This window comes from Delphinus delphis, chromosome 1, assembly GCF_949987515.2.
Source record: "Delphinus delphis chromosome 1, mDelDel1.2, whole genome shotgun sequence".
Lineage (NCBI taxonomy): Eukaryota > Metazoa > Chordata > Mammalia > Artiodactyla > Delphinidae > Delphinus > Delphinus delphis.
Genome location: NC_082683.1, coordinates 149,910,850 through 149,934,318, shown reverse-complemented (window position 1 = coordinate 149,934,318; position 23,469 = coordinate 149,910,850). Strand labels below are relative to the sequence as shown.

General features: G+C 50.7%; 1 protein-coding gene across 1 annotated transcript in view; it reads left to right on the top strand.

Moving 5' to 3' along the window:
* The window catches only part of RASSF5 (Ras association domain family member 5), a 71,134-nt gene that overhangs the window by 4,476 nt on the left and 43,189 nt on the right, over positions 1–23,469 (top strand). Inside the window, exon 2 of the mRNA XM_059995764.1 lies at positions 23,039–23,160. Within this exon, the coding sequence (XP_059851747.1) occupies positions 23,039–23,160 (122 nt within the window). The remainder of the gene's footprint in view (positions 1–23,038; positions 23,161–23,469) is intronic.

The window sequence follows — 23,469 nt, the reverse complement described above, 5'->3', positions numbered from 1 at the left end:
GTCCAGACGTTCTAGCTCTGTCTCGTCGCTGCATCAATGGTTGAGCTCAACCCACCTCTCTGCACAGACTGGACCCACTCATGTGACAGCCACAGGCTCCTACAAACCCACCCCCTGTCATGGGTTCTTTGTAGGAGAGGTTACGGGGACATGGACATTGAGTGTCCCTGCGGCACCTTGGGCACTTGGAAAGTGTTTTATTCGTCTAGGATACTAGGTAGCACTGAAGTATATGACCTGAAGTATTTTCATTAATTCGGGACCATGTTTGGCTTTGGAGGTTAGGAAAATTAAGCCCTGAAATGGTTGTTTTCTTGTTAGAGATAGTGGAATCCCCAATCCCTCCCCTGCCCCTGGCTCTGATTGGGGTTTTCTTCTTAGGGAACGTCCTAGTGGAGTGGGTTGCGGGGGGACAAGGGAGGACAGAGAAAGGACCTGGAATGCTTTGGCCGAGGCCATTTGAGCTCCCCAAGCTGTTATTGTTTCCTCTCCTCCCTGCTTCCTGTATTTTCAAAAGATGAAAGTGAAAGGATTAAATGTGGGTTTAATTTTTTCCCCCCTATTCATCAGAGCATGAAATTTTCTGATTATTCAGAAAATTACTTATTCGAGTAAGAGGGGCTCGAATCCCAGGTACAGTCAAAAATGATTAATGCCACTTGTCTGCCCGCCTAATTAGACTTGGTAATGAACGTGTGTGTTCTCCTGCTGATCCTGCAGAGTCATTAGGTGGAAGTAAATTGACATCTCCCCTCAGCACTGCGGGTTTGAGCCGGTACCCTCTCTCTTTTCCCCAAGTTTACCAGTGAATTCAGCCGGTGCCAAGCCTGGCAGGTAGGCCCTGAGTGACAGGGAAAAGAGAGCCCCCAGCCCAGCCGAAGAGCCCTTCCTAGCTGGTGAGGTGAGCCTCCTGCCTCAGGAAGCCGGCTTCTGCGTGGTGACAGGGGCCAAAGGCTCAGGAGAGCGGCTGAGGGTCAGGGCAGACCCAGCCTAGAGAATGAGCACGGCAAGAATTCTTCACAGGTTCACGGTGCCTTTTCTCTGAGGAGCACAAAGGGTTTGCATACTGCTGCCACGCTCATCCTCAGAACAGATTCATGAGGTCAGAATGCAGGGAGGCTTCTGCCGAGGTCTCACGTGGAGAGAAGGAGTCGCCCGTCCATCTGGCCAGGGGCAGGGGAAGGTTAGACCCTCATGTTGGGCAAACCCGACTGGCCTGGAAGATGGCCTCTGACTATCTCGGGCTGTCAAGCCATTTCCCTCCTTTGGTCCGTGCCCAGCATCTCTGGGACAGGGGCAGCCCCCCGCTGGGCCGGCCGTGGGAGCGTCCTGGGTCTTGCTTCCCAGGTGCTCTCCCATGGGGCCCTCGCTGGCTCCCAACACCCACCCCTCACCCCTCAGTCTCCCCGTGGAAGGAGCTGCGTGCCGCTTTTGCCCTGCCTGCTGGGGTGCTATTAAGGCTGATGAGGAAGCTGGAAGCACGTCTCTGGCCTGACCAGAGGCCCTTCCTGTTCGCATTCCTCTGATGACAAGGTGAGAATTCTTTGGCAGGTGAGTATTTGTGGGTGTGCAAAACACGCAGACAGGACGTTCCCCCTCCCCCCATCCCGGCTTCCAGCAGCACCAGCTCGTGTAGTCCTCTCACCCACCATGGGCTTGCAGATCTGCCGGTGCCCGTGGCAGGATGCTTTCTGACCCTCCAGAGGGCCTCGTCCCACCCTGCCACCCACTCCTCCTGCAGGCTCTGTTCGGCTCTCCCCTGGCTGGGTCGGGAAGTGGTGGAGGCCGCTGACCTGGGGCGGGGGAGATAGCTCTGCATTTAGTCACTTTAGGTTTTTTTCCAAGAGTCTTGGCAAGTTTCTCTACATCCTCAGGGCTGGATCTCGGGGCTAGGAGGAGAGCAGAGCCAGCTTTTAGGCTTTGGGGAATGAGCAAGGAGGCCGAGGTGATGACGTCAGGCAGGGCAGCAGGCTCGGTTCCCGGGTTGAAGTGGAATAAGATCGGTGCCAGGGAGCAGTCAGGGGGAGCGCCACTCCAAGGTCAAGACTGTCTTGACTCAGACCTAGGGGGGTGATATTTGGGTGTTCTTTGAGGCACCCCAACACCATGCCGAGGAGACATGGGCAGAGCCTGATGGACCCCGAGAATTCTCCATGGTGTAGTGGTGGTGTTGGCCAAAGTGGCCAACAAGTTCATGCAGGGCCTGTTCTAGCCCGCCCGTGGTTCCTAGCATGGAGAACATTCTTGAGAGATGCACCCATAAGAAAAGCTGTGACATTTGGTTCTCTTTTGCCTTTTTGGAGAGGAAGGAGAAAAAGCAGCAGGGGTCTGTCCTGGCACAGTTGCCCTGTGCCCAGCCTGCTGGTGGAGAGTACTCTGTGCTAGCTGAGGGGTCTGTGACCCCTGGTTGCTGTAGTGCATCCCAGATTTTCTTCAGGATATCCCTACCCACCCCTATTGCCCTAGCCTCATTGAGGGCATCGGGGGAAAGCACGAGCGGACACTGTGCTGAGGGTTGGGAGGAAGGGTGGTGTTGGAAAGTTCAGTCAGTTCCTGTGTGTCACTGGGTGGGCAGGCAGGTGACTGGTATGTCCCTCACCTGTGACCACAGTGAGACTGGGTCATGTTTACCCTTCAGTGGAGGGCCTGCACGCCACCTTCTGCTCCCCATCCCTGTTTCTTTTTTTTTTTTTTTGCGGTACGCGGGCCTCTCACTGTTGTGGCCTCTCCCGTTGCGGAGCACAGGCTCCCGACGCGCAGGCCCAGCGGCCATGGCTCACGGGCCCCGCCGCTCCGCGGCATGTGGGATCCTCCCGGACCGGGGCACAAACCCGTGTCCCCTGCATCGGCAGGCGGACTCTCAACCACTGCGCCACCAGGGAAGCCCCATCCCTGTTTCTTGAACAAACATTTCCAGGGCAGAGCAGATCTCACCCAGATGTCTGCAGTGGCTGTTGGCTAGGGCTGCTAGAACATGAAAATGTGGCTTACAGGAACCTTTCCTAAATCAGACCACAGGTTCACAAAAGTCAGCCTTGAAAGAAGAGCGATGTTCCTCGCCCATTTTGTTTTTTATCCTTTTATGGTTTGTTTCTACCGGATGCTGGACCTGGGAAAGAATTGTCGTGTTTGCTGAAGATACAAATTGGTGTTCTGTGAGCCTGCAAGGATGGAGATATTCATGTGGAACAAGAAATACTGAGAATGGCCAAGAAGTTGTGGGAGCAGAGATTACTTTTATCTCAGAGATGACTTGGCTGTATCTAAAGTGTTTTCTTGCCTACTGGCTCTGCTGAGCCTTGCAGTGCCCTTGTGAGGCAGGCAGGGCTGGGTGAATCATGGCCATCTCACAAATGAGGGGAGAAGTCACTCCCTAGCATTCAGGGAGTCAGTGACTTCTCTGCGATGACCTGGATCATTAGCAAAATCAGCACCAGAACCCAGCATAGCATTTTGCCCCATGAGCTAATGTCATTGAATATGCAAGTTAGTGGAGCTTCCTCATTCATCTGCTTCCCTTCTGCCAACGAACGCTGAAATGTCCATAAAAAGAGGTACAGAAACAGAGGAGGGTGAACCAAGGGGCGGTAAGCCATGTGGAAGCTAGAGGATCAGCCAGGTCCTGGACAACTGAGAGCTGGCAGCACTTCAGCCTGTTTTCCATGTTTGGTTTTTAAATAGGTTTTCAGCATGTGTAAATCATGAGGTCTTGAAACAAGAGGTGGAGTTTTTCTTAAATCACAAAACAATCGAGTGTGTCTGTCCCCTCCCCACCCCACCCATTGGTATTAGGTGTGTGTAGGGGCGTGGAAATGCAGGTTGAAGACCTTTTCCTGGAACTGAAAAGATCCTCCTTGTCAGGACCCAGGGTTCATGACACAGGACTAACCATGAACCAAAGAAAAATCAGGTTGTGTCTCAAAGGGGACAGCGACGGGGCAGAAGAGTTGGATCGGGCCTGGAAAATAAACTGAGGTTTGCATGATGGCCCTCCGCCCTGTCCCAGGCAGTGTTGTGGCTGAGCGAGGGGCAGCAAATCTGGGGAAAGCCCCCCACTCCCACCCCAACTCTGTGTGCCTCCAGGTCAGGCTCACATTTGGGTATCGTCACTTACTTTTCTTGCTGACTTGGAGGAAGCTGTTTTTTCCATTCAAGTTGAATAGAAGCTGAAGGTTTTGTGGTTTCTGTTGGAACAATTATGTCCTTTCTGCAACTGAGGAAAGTATTAAAAATCCAAAAATAAACCTCAGAGATGCCTTACTATTCAAATGGAACAAAAGAGTCCAGCTGTAACTTGAGAGTTTTTAGAAAAAGGGGTTGAGCGTACTCTCTGCAAATGTCTATTCTAGGGATGAGTGTTTTAAAAAGCAATCTGGAAGGACCTTTATATGAATAGGGTTTCAAGGTGAGAATATGTTGTAACCCCAGCACTTAAGATGGTGAAGCCTGTTTCTTCAAGTTAGGTTCGCCCTGGCTGGAGGTCAGAGGGTCAGTGCTTAGATGTTGGGGCAGCAGGAGGTCACTGTGTTCCTCCTGAAATATCCGTACAGCAGAAAATCTATCCAGGTTTTCTAAAGGTCAGGAGTGAAGATTCTAGAACCTCCCAAAGCCCCATCTGGATTCTCAGCCAGTTCTTTCCTGCTGGCTTCCCCAATGGCTTAACCTGTCCACAAAATCATCTCTGTGATGAGGAAAAGGAGAAGTGAGATCAGTATATCCTCCAGCCCAATTGGGGCATTCAGAAGGGATTTTCCCCCATGACACATGACTCATGATTTAAAGTTTCCCAGCATGTGCGTGTCCTCCTCTCTGAGCACGGGAGTGGGAATGCCACCCTTGCCTGTGCTCAAGCAGGTGGGAGTACCTGGGCCCTCGTGAAGATCTCATGTCCCAGTGGGGCCAGGAATCTGGGCTCCCAGCTTCACGTGGCAGCCCCGGTGTCATCTCAGGACCTGGACTCACGAGCCTTGTCTAGGCAGAGCTCCTGGGTAAGCTAGACGATCACAAAACAGACCACTGGCAGCCCAGTCCCCCCCAAGGAAGCATTAGGGAGAAAGACCCAGTGTCCCAGCCCGAGGAAGGGGGCCTTTGGGGGCATCTCTCCATTAAATAGATGACCTGTAAACAGTGTGCTTTATTACTGTACCAAGGACTGAGGGCCTCAGCAGGGAGGGGTGATCTAGCTGGGGCCTCCCAGCCAGAGATCCTGCGAGGGGGCAGGTGATAGGGGAGCCTATTTGGAAGGTCAGGTGCAGCTTGGGTCGGTTCTACCATTTTCTTCTCTCAGTGGCCTGAGGGCCTGGCCTCTGGGATGTGATGCCATTCAACATTCTCTGTGGCCTGGGGAAGAACCACAGCACAAAATGGTGGAAGCAGGTTGGCAGCTGCACGAGGGCCAACAGGGCTCACGTCTGAACTCATGAGTGTTCACCTTCTGGCCCCAGCGCTAGGTGACCAGCCCCCAGAGGCGTAAATGCAGCTTCATCGGCCCTCTGTGGTGCCTTTCCTCTAAGGGACGGCGCCCCTGCTTCATCTGAAGCTGGCCCCCGCTGGCGGTTGGTGGGTGACTTTTGGAGTCTCTGGGCAGCGTGGGAGCAGGCTACCCTCTTCAGCGGTTTTCCTGGAAGGCTCTGCTGCCTGTCCAGTGCCAATCGCCCGTCTTGGCCTGGGTGACAGGGCCTCTGGGAACTTCCCCACCAGGACTTGATTGCTTCTGGGAGTCACTGTTTAGGGGACACCCTGTGAGCCCCATGTTAGGGCAAGAGAACAACCTTTCTGCCCTCTTCATGAGAGACTCTATTCTTTTCTTCTCTTCTCTTTCTTATTCCTACTCCTGTCGCCTCTTCTCTGCGCAGGTATCTGCTCTCAGATAAGTGGTCTGACCCTCTTAAGGCAGCACCGCTTCCTATGGGCCCGGGCAGCTGAAAGCCCTTCCCCCGTCCTGGGCTTAGCATAGGAGGATGTGAATTAGTGCGGTTGTCCCTTGGGAGCCTGTACAGCTGGTAAAGCGTTATTAATCCGACATCCCCAAAGAAATCCATTAACGAGTTCCTGGGCCAGGCACCAGCGTGAGGTAACGGATCACTTCTGTCGTCTGTTGAAACTTTGGAGACATTGATTTTCAGACTCACAGGCGCTCCTGAGAAGTGAGGCCCAGGGCAGGCTCTTTCTGCAGCCTGTTTGGTGGGGGCATGTTTATCTTATCAAGCTAAAAGCCCCAGGAATAGAAAGTTTTCCGCTGGGGGGAGGTGGAGGGGATAGGACCTCAGCTGGGAAGAGAAGGCATTGGGCAGGCTGGCTGGTGCCGGCCCGGGGTCCCCAGTGCCCGTGACTGACTTCGGAGGAACAGGGAGACTGGGCTGATTTGAGCAAAGCCTGGCTCACACGAGGCCTGGAGTCCTCCCGGGGCCGGTGATTCCCCCCTTCGTCACTCTGTCCCTGATGCCAGACCTGGAGAGAAGCTACTGATATCCCGTAGCCCAGCGGGATGACTGAGGGCCGGGCTGAGGAGGCGGTCTCCACCTGCTTCGGCACTGTCACCTCACGGCTCCAGCGCCTCTTCCGCAGGCTCCCTAAGAGTCATTTGGGATCAGTAAAGCTCCAGGCCCTCCAGAGGTTCCACCCCAAGGCCCGGCTTCCTCGAGGTAGGTCTGAGTCATTCCAGATGGGGGTGCTCAGAGGGGGGTTGGATACCTAGTGGCCTCTCCCATGGACAAGGCAGTGCGGGAGCCCCCTGGCAGCCTGGTATTTAATGCTGAGCTCAGCACCGCTCCTTGGCCCTCCTGACTCCCCAGGCCCAAAGCTCAGGTGCTGCCACCCTGCCAGGTTTAGGTGGAACTTCAGAAGCCTGTGTTGGCCGTGGGCTTTAACAGCCTTTCCCTGACTGAGAATTAGGGCCAATCAGTCCTCCTAATCTGGTCCCTGAGCAGGCAGAATATAGATGGGCATCTTGGGGGGCCACTCTTTTCCATTCTGCCCATCCTGTAGCTCCCAGGGGCATCACACCTTGCGAAGCTGCTGAGCCAGCCTTCCGAGGACCCCGGAGCAGTGACGTTTCCTAGGCAAAGGCACCTCACCTGTATGGTCAGTGGAGGTGCCTATGGGGGGCACACAAGCAGACTGTGTGGGGCTACAGAGGCTGCAGGCGGAACACAGCTGGACAGGAGCTCCAGCCTCAGGCAGTGACGGGGCTGCAGCTTCCTTCCCGGAGCACTAATTAGGGTGAGAACAGCCCTTGCTGGGGAAGGATAACGGGACAGTGTGGGCTGAGTGAAAGATGGGGAGGAGAGACTGCAGCAATTCAATTTTCATAGAATCTGAGGTCACTTACTCCTTTTTTCAAACGAAGGAGGCTGAGGCCAACAAAAGTTGGTGGCAGCTACGGGACCAGGGTCTCGGGCACCTGCCTTCCAGCCTAGCATTCTTCCTGATGGATCAGACTAGCTACAGCATCTTATATTTCTGCAGTGCTCTTCTGCTAAAGATACAAGGGATTTGTGTTTGTTTGGGTTTTTTATTTGTTTTAAATATCATTTATTCCCTCCAGATCTCTGTATGTTAGGGGTGGGAAAGGGGTGATTCTGTTTCACAAACGAGATGGCGGCCCAAAGAAGTCAGGCCCCTGGCTAAGGCTTAGAGCTGCACAGTCAGAACTGGAACCCCTCACTGCCGGGTTCTACTCATCTTACTGGCCTCTAGCTGCTTCTCTTCGATGGCTGTATCTTTGGAGCACATCAGCTTTCCTTGGGTTCCCGGCCCCATTTGTCTCCATACTGTTCTCACACACATTCGGGGACAGGTGGGCATTTGGGTGGGTCCCAGCACTGAGTCTTAGGTATGGAACTAAACTAAAAAGTCATCTCTGGGTTAAGTTTGTGAAAGCAGCATTTGAAAGGCAATGTGATCTTAACTGTGGAAAATGTAATTTTCTTGATTACAGTTTTACGTCTTGAAAGGTGGGAATTTCTCTTCCACTAGATCTAATCCGCATTTGGAGACAAATACTGTTTAGCCAGCCTGAATAATTTATCCTCATCAATAGCCTGATACATACTGTGACCCTCACGCAGAGGACAGCTGGAGACTGAGTTCCTCGATTTAATGTGCACTCGTGTCTTCGTGTCCATCCTCCCTCCTTAAGAATTATTCAACAGAGCATTTCCTTGCTCCTTTGCTCTTCAGCTCAAGGAGTTACAGATTTAATGAAATCAATCAGGCCTGGAGTGGCAGCATTAAGGTCTGGGTAAATACTGTACTGCAGCCACTGCTCGTTTAACTTGTGTTAGCATTTGGGTTGAACTGATTGGAAGAGGAGGGGTGAGACAGGATGCTCAAAGATGATGGGAGTGGTAGACTGTGGACTGTGGACTCTGCAGGAGCTCTGTGAGTGACCTGTAATGTAGCATTTAAGAGAATGGGCTTGGAGCCTGGTCAAATTTTTTAAAACATTTTATTGAAGTATAGTTGATTTACAATGTTGTGTTTAATTTCTGCTGTACAGCAAAGCGACTCAGTTATGTGTGTGTGTATATATATATATATATATATTCTTTTTCATATTCTTCTCCATTATGGTTTATCACAGGATATTGAATATAGTTCCCTGTGCTATACAGTAGGACCTTGTTGTTTATCTATTCCATATGTACTAGTTTGCATCTGCTAACCCCAAACCCCCAATCCTTCCCTCCCTCACCTTCCCTCCCCCTTGGCAACCACAAGTCTGTTCTCTATATTTGTGAGTCTATTTTTGTTTCATAGATATATTCATTTGTGTCGTATTTTAGATTCCACATATAAGTGATATCATATGGTATTTATCTTTCTGACTTACTTCACTTAGTATGGTAATCTCTAGGCCCATCCATGTTGCTGCAAATGAGCCAGAGCAACTTGAGCCTGGACTGTGGATGCCAGGTGGTAGGGCCTTCCTTGTACAGATTAACCTCTCTGAGCCTTAGTTCTTCCCATTATAAAATGGAGCAAAGAATCCCCCTCCCAAGCAGGTGTCATGTGTGTTGAACGTGACATTGACGGAAACCATTCGACATGATGCTGGTCACAGAGGAGGCCCCTCGTCGGCAACTGCTCCCAGAAAGACTTTTTTTTTTTTTTTTTTTTTTTTGCGGTACACGGGCCTTTCACTGTTGTGGCCTCTCCCGCTGCGGAGCACAGGCTCCAGACGCGCAGGCTCAGCGGCCATGGCTCACGGGCCCAGTCGCTCTGCGGCACGTGGGATCTTCCCGGACCGAGGCACGAACCCGTGTCCCCTGCATCGGCAGGCGGACTCTCAACCACTGCGCCACCAGGGAAGCCCCCCAGAAAGACTTTTAACGATGGCTCAAACTGGGTCATCCGTGTAAGCCCCCAGCACGCTGTCTGCTCTTCCGTCTTACCTGGGCCAAGGTGGACCTCCCACGTCTCAATGAAAGAGATAGGGTTTGAAGGTTTGCCCAGGCAGAAATAGAGAAGGAGCACAAAACTCTTAAACACATTCTCTGGAAAAATTCCTATCATTGAGTTTACTATGTCACTTAATTAACAGGCAGGGGTTGGATTAGTCCACCGGGCGTCATTAGGAGCTAAGCGAGCCTGCTGCCAAGGAGCAAGTCGTATGTCATTTTAAAAGGCTGCTCGGGGGTCATTGGGACACAGGCCTGGCTCTCTCCAGAAGTCTCTGGTGGTCCTGGCTACAGGGATACAGCTGTAAAGAAGCCTTTGTATGTCTTCTGCAGGGAAGGCCTCAGACGTAATCTATTTACTTTTCTCCTCCTGCAAAAGTCTCCTTTCACCCGGTTGGTTGATGGTCAATTGATGATTGGCACTCTGAAATCAAATGACATCAGAGCAGGTGTGGAAAAACCAGTTGGATGCGGCAGCCTGGCTGTCCCATAAAGGACTGAACCTCTCTGCTCCTGGCCTCTTGTGACCTCCTGGCACTCGGATCGGGCGTACCTGCGCACACGCACCTGTGTGTGCATTCACATCTGCACACCTGTCGAAGCTTCATCTCCTGCCCTGTGGTCTGCAGATGCCTAGGCAGGACTTCTTGCAAAACTATTTGGCTGTCCTTATCTTTGGGGTCTGTGGAACACTACCAAAAATATACTCAAGCTTAGCAAGAGGCTAGGCAACCCTTTGCCCCCTCTCTAAGATGGTGTTTGCTTTAAAAACAAAAGCTAAAAACCAAAAAAAGCCTTCACGTTCCTCATTCCACCTCTGCCCCTCACTACTAGGCCCACGTCCTTTCTCTGCCAGCTGCCCAGATTCCTCCGTGTGTCTCCTCAGGGGCCCCAGGGATGGGTGCAGGGGGCTCTGAGCCCTGGAGAGGGGGACCCCACCTGCTTTGTCTCTCCTACACCCAGAGCGGAGTGACACATGCTTAGAGGAAGCGGATGCCCCTTCTGAGGTGACCTGAGCCAAGAGGGCATCTGGCAGCTCCGCACTGGCCTTAGTTTTCATGGGCTTGTTGCTGTTTGTAAAATTCCCTTAAACCCAACTGTCTACAGTGTTTTATTTTATTTTTTTAATTTTTAATTGGAGTATAGTTGATTTACAATGTTGTGTTAGTTTCTGCTGTACAGTAAAGTGAATCAGTTATAGATATACATACATCCACTCTTTTTTAGATTCTTTTCCCATATAGGTCATTACAGAGTATTGAGAAGAGTCCCCTGTGCTATACAGTAGGTCCTTATTAGTTATCTATTTTATATATAGTAGTGTGTATATGTCAGTCCCACTCTCCCAATTTATCCCTCTTCCCTGCCACCCCCCCTCTCCGCTTTCCCCCCTGGTAACCATAAGTTTGTTTTCTGCATCTGTGACTCTATTTCTGTTTTGTAAATAAGTTCATTTGTATGATATTTTTTAGATTTCACCTATAAGCGATATCATATGATATCTGTCTTTCTCTGTCTAACTTCACTCAGTATGACAATCTCTAGGTCCATCCATGTTGCCGTAAATGGCATTATTTCGTTCATTTTTATGGCTGTCTACAGTGTTTTAAAATATTTTTTCTTAAGGTACTCTGGCAATAGGATTTATCTTTTCCTGTGGTGACAATCAAAACAGGATTTTAATATCTGTATTAAAATATATAACTTTGAATATATATATACATATATGTATATATGTGTGTGTGTGTGTGTATATATATATATATATATATATATATATATATTCCTTTCATCCACTTGTTCCATTTACACAAGTCTTTGGATATAACTGGCTGTCCTTTGGAACAGTACTTGACCTCTGGTAGGCCCCCAATAAATACATGTTGAGTGGATGCATGCTTGCACACATGAAAAACTGACTAGTAATAGGTAGATATGGAAAGATAGGAGACATAATTGGCATAAAAAGGTTTAACTCTCTCTCTCTGAGTATGTGTGTCCTGGTGGGTGCACATACTTTAATTGTCCCTGTTCAAATATTGTGCCATGTCTTTGCACTTCTATCTTCATGGCCACACCCTAAATACAACTTGGACCTTTTTGGATGTGGTGTCAGAGGGTCCAGATGACAGGTCTCCTACAGACACTTGCATGTGAGGAATGAGGTTCATTGGGCTTTCCCACCCTGGACCCCACCTCATGTCATTTACTTGTATATTTTTCCAAAATCTGTTGCCTGCTACCACTATCGGCCAAGGGGAGCTTTTCAGAGATGCTCTGTAATATTGCACTGAGGGCCTGCAGACTCGCCTATCTCTATTTTCTCCATCCACATCTCCTGATCATTTTCCTGCATAAGGCCCCAGCACCACAGTATTAAAATGACAATAAAATGGGGCACGTCTCTTTAAGGTGCTTGAAGCATCATTGGCAGACATAAGGCATATAAAATATAATCCCCAAAATTTCAGTCAACTAAAAGAATAATTAAAATTAAAAATAGGTTTGCTGTTGTAAAAAAATGGAATTAATTTAAAAGTAGAGTTAATTTTAGACAACCATGCAATTTATAGTTACAACAGAATGTAAATATCATAAACATTGGAAATGTAAATAATATAATAGAGTGAAAATCGGCGTGTGGGCAGCGTTGACAGGAGGGAGAGTTCTAGCATAGTCCTGGCAGGGAGTTAGTTAATACTATCTAAAGTGGAAGCATGAATTGTTAAAAGTAGATTCAACCCTATTAATTTTTTTTTTTTTTTTTTTTTTTTTTTTTTTGCGGCACGCGGGCCTCTCACTGTTGTCTCTTCTCCTGTTGCGGAGCACAGGCTCCGTATGCGCAGGCTCAGCGGCCATGGCTCACGGGCCCAGCCGCTCCGCGGCATGTGGGATCTTCCCGGACCGCGGCACGAACCTGTGTCCCCTGCATCGGCAGGCGGACTCTCAACCACTGCGCCACCAGGGAAGCCCAACCCTATTAATTTTGTTTATAGTTTTAAACATATATACACATCCACACAAGGCAGGGTGGGGGGCATGGTTCAGGGTGTAGCGCCCCCAAAGAGTGAAGTGGCATGAAACAGACCACATGGGAAGGTGCCCTGGGGTCAGGCCCTGTCCCCTGCCTCTCTGGTCGCAAGGCGGGCACGCCTGACACTTCCTTTGCTCCCTGCATCATCCATCTGAACTTGCCAGGAACTGTCCTGCCCTCCCTCCACCCCCCCCACCCCCCACCCCCCACCCCCCCCCCCCCCCCCCGGCCCCTTGCACTGAGGGCCTGCAGACTCGCCTATCCCTATTTTCTCCCCCGCCCAATACTCTTGGGCCGGCCTGACCGCAGTGGCTTCCCTTTGTTGGTGCTTTCAGCCTAGGGTTGTGTGGTTGTGTTGGAGACAGATGAGTAATGGGCCCGCCAGCCCCGCCAGCCCGAGAGGCACACCCACCCACACCCACCCACCCACCCCCGTGAGGCAGGATCGTGCCTCTGCAGGCCAGCCCGTGTGCCTCATTTTGTGACTTGAGCGCATTCAGCAGCATTCCCTTGCGGCTCTTTGCACAAAGACGGCACCCCGGTGAGTCCAGCCGTCCACAGGAAGGCTGGCTTCTCTGACCCGGGACATGGGCCTGGCTTCCAGGCCACTCCTCTACCATAACATTGACCCTTCCTGTTGGCTTCCTGGCCTGCATTCTGTCACAGTCTGTAGGGTGTGTGTGTATGTGTGTGTGTGTGAAGTGTGCGCAGGGGCAGTTGTGTGTCTCCAGGCCCTCCAGGCTGGGGTTCGGGGTGCTGGGTACCCTCAGGGTTGGCCTGTCCTCTGAAACAATGAACTACATTATATGGTCTCCCCAGAGCTGGGGTTCAGGCTCCTTCCTGGAAACATAAAGATGCAGATGTCCTGAGCTGGATGTCTGACCCCAGGAGTGGGGAGTTTCCATTCTCTTGCTGCCTCACTAGACGTTTAACCAGGAGTATGAAAAATGTATAGATTGTGTTGATTTTGGCAATGGCCACAGCCCTCCAAGCTTGACAAATCCGTCTCTCTACCTTCCCTCTCTCCAGCATGACTCATCCTCTTGTGTCTCTGCCTCACTCCCCTGGGCCATCAAAGGCAGGGCTGGAGGCAGGTAGGGGCAGGTAGGAGGAACTTAGGTGAGCAAGAAAGTTCATGATTCTTCTTAGTTAATACATTGGAAGAGGACCCCAAACTGAGAGATTTGAGGACTAGCATCACATGCTAAGTCAACAGGAATCCAGCTACCCAGACTCAGGGGTCCCAGGGTTGAAAGTGACAGCTACCATCTGGTGAACATCTACTCTGTGCAGGCACTGTTGGGTGCTTCACATACACGCTCTCTAATTTTGGCAACGCATCTGCTGGCAAGGAAGATATCATTACTTCCATTTTGCAGATGAGGAAATCGAGGCTGAAAATAGATTCCATATTTTACTAAGGTTAAGTAAATTGTCCAGGCATCTCATACCCAATTAGAAACAGGGCTTGCATTCAAACCCTGATCTGTGTGGCTCTGGAGGCCAGATTCTGTGTCCTCCGAAGCTCCTGATTTAGTGTTTTGCCACTTGCACCCTTTCTAAAAGACCTCTATCATGCGCATTAAACAGTGTGCTTCAGGGGCCGCACGGCCTGTCTGAGGATGCCTGACTTACAGACGCCAAGTGGGTGCGTTTTGGTGCTCGGAGCCTCTGTGCATTCTGGGCTCTCCCACCATCCTCATCTCTCCACGCGATGGGGCAGTTGGCTCTGTTTGGGTGTCACGGGGTGCAGAGTTGCAGAGGCTGGGCCTCTGCGTGGGGAAAGCCGAGCGCCCACTACTTGTGGCGCTTGACCTTGACTGAAGAGCTGGCCTTTCTGGTGCTCTGAGGAGCTCAGCGCAAGAACCTCCGACTGCTGCCTGAATAGTTCATAGTCTCCCAGAGACGAAGGGGCCGTGGATGGAGGACCAGTCCAGAGCAGGCAGACAGTCCGGGTGGGTTCTCCCAGGCTGAGTGGCTTGGCGGAGCTGGGACTCAAGCTGTGAACTGGCACTTCTCAGAATGAGGCAGAGGCCTTGGGGAGGGACGTTCTTGCTGTTACCTGCTAGGGCAGAGGAGAAAGCACTCCTTGCCCAAATCCCTCTGACCCATGCTCTCTTCTGGCCTTGGGCCCCCCTAACCCCCATCCCTAATAAAGCCCATCCCTGGCCTCAAATGGTGCATGGTAGGGAGGACCAGGACCAAACGGAGGGGATGGTTTCCCAGAAAACAGGGCTATCGAGAAGCAGCCAGGTGTGATGCATTTCCCTTTGCAATTCTGCCACTCACCTGCCGTGTGGCTCTCAACAAGTCTCTTAACCTTTCCAAGCCTTAGTTTCCCATCTCTAAAATAGGAGTAGAAGAATGGAACTGGAAACTTACATCCACGTGAAAACCTGCACGCAGATGTTTACGGCAGCTTTATCCATAATCGCCAACTCTTGGAAGCAACCAAGATGTCCTTCATAGGTGAATGCATGAATAAACTGTGGTCCATCCAGACACTGGAGTAATATTCAGAACTGAAAAGAAGTGAGCTCTCAAGTCATGAAGAGATATGGAGTTACCTTAAATGCATATTCCTAAGTGAAAGAAGCCAATCTGAAAAGGCTACGTAGTGTATGATTCCAACTATGTGACATTCTGGAAAAGACAAAACTATGGAGAGAGTAAAAAAATCACTGGTTACCAAGGGTTTAGTGGGGTGAGAGGGATGAATAGACAGAGCACAGAGATACTTAGGGCAGTGAAACTATGCTGTGTGATACTGAATGGTGGATACATGTCATTATTTATTTTTCCAAACCCATAGAATGTACAACACCAGGAGTGAACCCTAATGTAAATGATGGACTTCAGGCGATAGCGACAGGTCAGTGTAGGCTCATCAGAAGAATGTGCCACTCTGATGGGAAATGTTGGTACAGGGGGAGGCTGTGCACGTGGTGGGGGGGGCAGAGGGTATACAGGAACTCTCTCTATACTTCTGCTCAGTTTTGCTCTAAAAAATAAAGTCTGCTTTTTAAAAAATAGGGGTAGAAACATGTCATACAGGCATAGTACTGATAGTGTGAAGTCATGTATATAAGTTGTCTAACACATTGTAGGTAGTGAATAATGGAGCCGCTGTCACCACAATGTGGGTTCATGATTTTTCTTTGTACCTTTAGTAAAGAATATATATTCATTATAAAAGAATATATATTCATTATAAAATATATATTAGTAAAGAATATATATTCATTATAAAATTATAAAGAATAAATATTTATTAGGACTCCCCTGGTGGCACAGTGGTAAGAATCCACCTGCCAATGCAGGGGACACGGATTCGAGCCCTGGTCCGGGAAGATCCCACATGCCGCGCAGCAACTAAGCCCGTGCGCCACAACTACTGAGCCTGCGCTCTAGAGCCCATGAGCCACGACTACTGAAGCACGCGTGCCTAGAGCCCGTGCTCCGCAACAAGAGAAGCCACTGCAATGAGAAGCCCGCGCACTGCAGTGAAGAGTAGCCCCCGCTCGCCGCAACTAGAGAAAGTCCGCGTGCAGCAATGAAGATCCAGTGCAACCAAAAATAAATTTTAAAAAAACAATATATATTTATTATAAAAATTTAGACTCTAAAGAGAGGAAAAACACTTGAAATCCCATTACTCAGAGCAAGCATATCACCTACCTTCCAAATTTCTCTCTATGCATAATATATATGTAAGTATGTGTATGTTTTTATATAATTAGGATCACGAAACGCAGCCTTTTTCTCTTTCAGTAATATGCTTGTGGACATCTTTCCAAGTTGACCAATCTACATCATCTTATATAATGGCTAAATATACCATAATTGTAGCTGGCCCCCTGTAGATGGATGTGCAGTATTTCTAGTATTTTGTTGCCATAAATAACTGTGTGATGAACCTTTTAGTGGAGACGTATTTAGATATAAATACACACTGAGGATAAATTCCTGCAGGAAATTGGTATCACCAATAAGGCAAGAACCTTCTCATTTACCCACATCCTCTTTAATACTGGAAGTTATCAAGTTTGGTTAACAATTTTCTTTTCTGAAACTAGAGCAAGATTTTAGAAGTGCAAATATTGGAGGGGGTGGGTAGGAAGGCAGGGAGGAGAGACATCCCAGGTGGGCAAAGGTGCCTCTCCGAGGTGGGGGAGAGTTGCCCCTCACCGGGCTCCATGCACACCTGGCACCTCACCTCTGCAGGGAGCCGACACCAGGGGCCTCCCTTGCTCAGGCTGGGGAGAGGGGCTCAATGGGGGTCTCAGGTTCATCAGAGCCTTTTTTATCAGGACTCAGTGGAGGTCTGGAGGAAGGTCAATGGGCAGTGATGGGATGTGCACAGACGGGCTTCCGGGATGAGGATGCCAGATGCTGTGGCTACTGGTGAGATTGACTAGGATTTTAGCCAGTTAATATGAATAGCTAGTATTTATTGATCTCTTAGTTTGCATCAGGTGTTGTGTTATGATTTACATAATTACCTCGTCTAATGCTCTTAGCAACGCTGTGAGGCAGGTACTGCCATCGGCTCCATTTAGAGAGGAAGCTGAGGCACGCAGGAGTTAGGACACTAGCCTAGGGGTAGGTCAGCACTCACACTCTGGTCTCTCCACTTCAGCAAAAGGCAGAAGACCATTCATTCCTGCCTCTATTCACTCAACCAATTCATACTAACCCCCTTCCAAATGCTTAATAGTGGCTGGTCCTCTTGAACACTGAGCAGGGCCCAGAGCAAAGGGCTGGGAAAGGGTGGACTTCAGGAGCTGCAGCCCTGGAGGCTTAGAGGGGCGTGTGGTCGAAGAGGACACTAGAGGGCCTGAGGTCCGAGGGGAAATCTTGGAGCCATGTGGAGAGAGGTGCTTCTGGCTGGGGGAGCAGGGCGTGTCGAGGTTGCAGGGTGCAGTGGGGCTGCAGGTGGTGAAGCAGGGCCGGGCCGGCCTGGGACAGACAGGCACAGAGAGCATTCTAGGTGGTCTCTGAGTGGACATGGTTGTTCTTGAGTGGAGGGACCCCCAGCACAAGAATGGGGGACTCTTGAAGAAATATCTGAGAAGGGAGCCAAGGCAGGGACCCCAAGACTGAGGACTGTCCCCACTGACTTGCTCGGAATGACCTTAACTCCTGCTTTTTAAAAACTTTTGTAACATTGTAATTTTCCAATGCACTTTTTTGTGTGTGTGGTGGTGGTGATAGTGGTTTTTGTTTGTTTGTTTTTTAATTTATTTTAATTAATTAATTAATTAATTTGGCTGCTCCGAGTCTTAGTTGCGGCAGGATCTTCATTGTGGCATGTGGGATCTTTAGTTGTGGCATGCAGGATCTTCATTGTGGCATGTGGGTCTTTAGTTGTGGCATGCAGGATCTTCATTGTGGCATGCGGGATCTTTAGTTGTGGCATGCAGGATCTTCATTGTGGCATGCGGGATCTTTAGTTGTGGCATGCAGGATCTTCATTGTGGCATGCGGGATCTTTAGTTGTGGCATGCAGGATCTTCATTGTGGCATGCGGGATCTTTAGTTGTGGCATGCAGGATCTTCATTGTGGCATGTGGGATCTTTAGTTGTGGCATGTGGGATCTTTAGTTGTGGCATGTGGGATCTAGTTCCCTTACCAGGGATCGAACCTGGGTCCCCTGCATTGGGAACGTGGAGTCTTAACCACTGGACCACCAGGGAAGTCTCTGTTTTTTAATTTTTAAAGAATTTATTTTATTGAAGTATAGTTGATTTACAGTATTGTGTTAATTTCTGCTGTACAGCAAAGTGATTCAGTTATACATATATATATATATATATATATATATATATATACACATTCTTTTTCATATTCTTTTCCATTATGTGTTTTTTCAGATTTTTCTGTAGTGCCTAAGAACAAAATTATTTTAAAATTAAAATCTATTTGTGTGCTTGGTTTAGAAATGGCTGGCTAGGGGGAGCTGGTGAGACTACAGGTGACCCACCAGAAGCTCGGTGGGGCGGGAAGGAATCCACACGTCAGAGTAGTGTTGGGAGAGGTGGGATGGAACATTAACTGGGGGCCTCTGTGTCCCAGGCCTCCTGTGCAGTGCTTTACATCATGGACCCCATTTAATCCTCATGGCAGCCCTATGAACAGGCTATTATTCCCACTATATAGTCGAGTAAATTAATGATCCGAGGAGTTCAATAACTTACCCAAGGTCACAAAGCTGGTTGAGCAGTGAGTGGAGGCCAGGCCTTCCTCCCAAGTCCATCCTCTTTCCATTTTCCTGTAGCACAGGCCAGGTCCCGAGGGGGAACGGGGGAAGTGGTAAGTTTGTTCTGAGGTTGACCTTGTCCAAGAAGGCCTGGGGTACCCAGAGCATGGACACAGGGCTCCTGGATTCAGAGGCTGTCATGCTTCCCCTTGGGCCTCAGTAGTGGCTTTGGCCATGCAGGGTGAGAAGCTGCTCTTCACTGACCTGGGAATGACCGCAAGGGAGGCCTATGAGCTCATTGTAACCCAGGCTCTGAATCCTGGGAACCTGCCCCATCCTCACCCCACATCCTGGCTTCAGCTGGAGGAGGGGGAGAGTGAAGTGGAGAGGCCACACTATCTTGGGATCTTGCATACAACCCTGGGGTGAAAGGGCCTTAAGGGTTCCTTATCAACAGAATGCCTCTGGTTCAGAAAAATTAGCCTCTTTGTGTGCCTGTGTGTGTGTGTGTGTGTGTGCGTGTGTGTGTGTGTGTGTGTGTGTGTGTGCATTTGGCAACTGGGGTCAGGCAGGAACTAACTAGGGCAGCCCTGGGGACTAAGGGGAGGTTTGTAGCTTTTGCATTTTGGAAAGCAATCTCCTAGCACAGTTCCATCTGCTGAATTCACCTCCTCTGGGCTGAAGTAGAAGAAAGACTGTATCTTTGGACATAGGTTGCCATGGCCTCTGGTCCTGACCCCCTTGTTCGAGATGGTGCCTTTGGTGGTGACCTTCAGGGACCAAGAAGGCCAGGAGCAGGGCTAGTAGAAGTAGGGAGGTGGTCCTGGCCTCAGCTCAGCACTTCCTGGCCTCCTTCCTCTGCCAGTCTGCTGCTGACCTCTGGAGATGGTGTCCATGAGAAAACCACATCCGTTCGAGACTAAGGGCTCTGGGTTCCCAATATGGCCCAGGGTCTGTGTTACGGGTTGAATTGTATCCCCCCACCTGGCAAAAAAATAATATGTCAACGTTCTAACCCCCAGTACATCAGAATGTGACCTTGCTTGGAAACAAGGTAGTTGCAGATGTAATTAGTTAAGAAAAGGTTGCACTAAAGTAGGATGGTCCCCTAATTCAATATGACTGGTGTCATGTGAGGATGACCATGTGAAGACACAGGCATACAGGGAGAAGGCCATATAGAGACTGAAGCAGAGATGGGAGTGATGCAGCTGCAAGCGGAGGACAACCGAAGACTGCCAGCAAACCACAGAAGCTGGGAAGAGGCAAGAAACGATCCTCCTACAGGCTCCAGAAGGAGCGTGAGCCTGCTGACAGCTTGATTTCAGACTTCTGGCCTCCAGAACTGAGAGACAATGATTCCAGGTGTTTTTTTTTTTTTTTTTTTTGCGGTACGCGAGCCTCTCACTGTTGTGGTCTCTCCCGTTGCGGAGCACAGGCTCCGGACGCGCAGGGTCAGCGGCCATGGCTCACGGGCCCAGCTGCTCCGCGGCATGTGGGATCCTCCCAGACCGGGGCACGAAACCGCGTCCCCTGCATCGGCAGGTGGACTCTCAACCACTGTGCCACCAGGGAAGTCCCAATAATTTCAGTTTTAAGCCGCCTAGTTGGTGGTGCTTTGTTATAGCAGCGAGGAAACCAATACAGCCTGGGTCTGAGGGTAGCGCACAGGAGCCCTCTCTGCACCCTGGCATACAGTTCCCTCTTTGAGAAGGGCCCCTCTGTGCTTGTGTCTCCATCATTCCTCCTATCTTGAGGCAAAGATGGCCTGTGGGGGTTTAAGCACTGGGCTCCAGTGGAGACAACCCTGCCTTGGCAACCTCATGAATGTCCCCACTCAGAGCACATGAGGCCTGCAGGCTACTGGTTGTGGCTGGGGGGGCCTTGCTTCTGTGTGTGGAGAAGGGATGGGGCCTGTGACCTCATCTCTGCTGGCCTAAAAGCCCTGGGCTTAGCATTTCCAGGGGCCAGGAAATATCAAGACGTGCTTCAGTGGTTTTGCTACAGTCTGTGATTACACGGTCTGATGGGACAGGCTCATTGGTGCTCAAATGTGCTTTTTATAAAATCCCAAACCACTCCTCTTGGAGTCTTCTGTTCCCCCGCTCCATCCAGCTCAGCGTGAGGCTGTAAAAAAAAAAAAAAAATGTTCCTGTGGTTTTGGTGCTGTGTGTGTGTGTGTGCACACGCACGCATGTGTGTCAGCGAGAGGCAGAGCACAGAGAGACAGACAGAAATGGAGAGATTCAGATGCACAGGTGGACACAGAGTGCCCGTGTCTGCAGCACACAGAGTTGAAATAGGAGACTGGAAGACTTCTTCCTTTCTCAAGACGCTCTCCCCTTTGGGAGCCAGTGGCAGCTCTCACTTGAGGTAGAGCTGGCGAGTTTCCACTCCTTGGCAGCCCCGGAGAATTCTTCATCACTCAGAGCTTGGCCAGGAGCTGGATAGGTGTGTCCCAGGAGCAGAGCCCAGACAATGCCTCTTTGTGTGGGCTCTGGCCTCGGTGCTCCCTTATCAAAGCCCTGGCATTTCTGGGCACTGCGGGCAGGGGAGATGCGGTCTGCATGCCACCTATGCCCTTCACCCCCACCAGGGGTGAGGCCATCCTCGTGCCGGGCAGAGATCTCCTACTGGGGGAGCCCAGGAATGCATGTGGGCGTGGGCGGGGTTATGGTGCGTGGCCCAGAGTGAGCTGTACCCATCCCCTCTCCAGGTGAGAGCATAGCTCCTCCGGAGGAGAGCTGGGAATGCCCAGAAGAGGGTGGAGTGTGAAGGAGAGGATGTCGCGTGGGCCTCACCTGCAGGCACGAGGGAGGTGAGCAGTAGGGCTTCTAAATGCCATCCCAGAAAGGTGGTCAGGACTTCAGACCACTGAGTCAGAAGGTTGCAGGCTTCTGGAATCTCTTCATGTCCCCACATTTGCTGGGTGCTCCCCTGCAGGCATTAATGGCAAAACCTGTACAAGGAGTGTGGTCCAGGTGCTCATCTTTGGGGATGTAAGGGAAGGGGGCAGCTGGGGAGAGTGGGGGTCTCTTTCCAAAACTCCCCGAGAGCGTGGGGAGAAGAGGAGACTCACCCCTACCACCGCCCCAGGACGGAGTGCGCTTCACAGCTTTAAGAAGATAGTCCCAATGTGCCGAGTTTTGGAACTTGTTAAAAGGAAGGAAAAGAGTGTCAGGAGGCTCAGCCCTTATCAGCCAAAAGTTGTCCCCTCGTCCCCAGCTTATACAAACAAGTCCAGGCTGTCGTGTCCCCTGCCGCATCCCCATGCACCTGGCATCACAATCGAGCAGCTTCTCATGGAGACTCCGGCAGCCTTCCTCAGCTGGGCCTTCCGGCTGAGCTGTGGCACCTCCGGGACAGGTGACCCTGGCGGGCCCAGCAGCTTCTGTGAGAACCAACCTCAAATCTGAGCATGTTGCCTGCTGATGGGCTTAAGTTGATTTCTCTTGCTGCCCACCTTTTCTTCACTCCCATCCTCCATACACACGCCCCTCCCCTGGCCTGCCCCAGCCTCTCTGCCTCCTGCCCCCTTCAACTTCACCTCCCTTCTGCCAAGGAGGCTCCAGAGAGAGCCCTGAGGAAGCTGGAGACTGCTCGCAGCCTTGCTTCTGCCACTGAGCTGTGTGTCGTTGGGCACCTAGCTTTACCTCTCTGAGCCTCAGCTTCCCCATCTGGGAGGTAGTCCCCCAGACTCTTTGCAACTCTGGTCGTTAAGTCTTACTTCCGTGGAGGTGAACATTGTCTAGGAAATAAACGTGTGCTTTTCCCCGAAGCACCTAGTTTTGGATGTTGTCTGTAAGCTACGTCAGCTGGGTTAGAGAAGCCACCCCACATTTCTAGATGGGGCAGGGTCAGAGACAGGTGACAGCCCTTCCTGTTGATAATAATGCCTTTGTCCCTGGAAGCACCTTTAATTTATTAAGACCTGTTCTCCCTTTAACTATAAACGTCCTTGTGCACTAGGCAGGGCACTTAGTACCTATATTTTACAGACTGCAAAACAAGGCCCAGAAAAGTTAAGTCCTTCCCCAACGATCCGTGACCCCTGGTGATTAACGTAAATTAGTAGAAAGAGAGCCAGCCAGAAGCCAGATGATCTGCCCTTAGAAAATCACCAATGTCCCTAAGGCCCCAGTTTCCTGTCTGTAAAGTGGCAGTAATAATGGTTGCAGGGTCACGCACAATAACAGAGGCGCAAATAGTTTGCAAACTGTAAAGCACCTGTTCACCTTCACCATTCATGGTGGCGCAGAGAGCGGGTGACATTCTCACGGTGTTCTCCCCCCTCCGCTTCCCTCCTGCGTGCTCTTCCCTCCAGGAGATACACGCCATCTTCCAGGGTATTTCTCTGGGCCTCCTATCTGGCCCCTAATCCCCCTATGGTTCTCTCCCTCCAGACTGTAAATTCACCTGCCACCCGGAATGCCGCAGCCTGATCCAGCTGGACTGCAGTCAGCAGGAAGGCCCCTCCCGGGACAGACCCTCTCCAGAAAGCACCCTCACTTCGGCCTTCAGCCAGGTAGGCAGCAAGGGCTCAAGGACCGGGCTGGGAACAGCCTCTGAGGTGTCCCGGGCTCCCCTGTCCCTCCCAGGAGCTCTGGTGAGCGGGAGGTGGCGTGAGTGTTCCACATACACTGGATGTTGAGGTCCCCTTCTGGCTGGATGGGGTCCACAGCACACACTCTGATTCTGCCCCCAATTCTGATGTGGCGGGCGAGGGTCCCACACCACCAAAGCGATCATCTGACACCCGCTGGGTGTCCTTCAGTTCACCTCAATTCTGGCACTATCTGTGCGCCTCCCCACCACCACTTCAGACACCAATGGC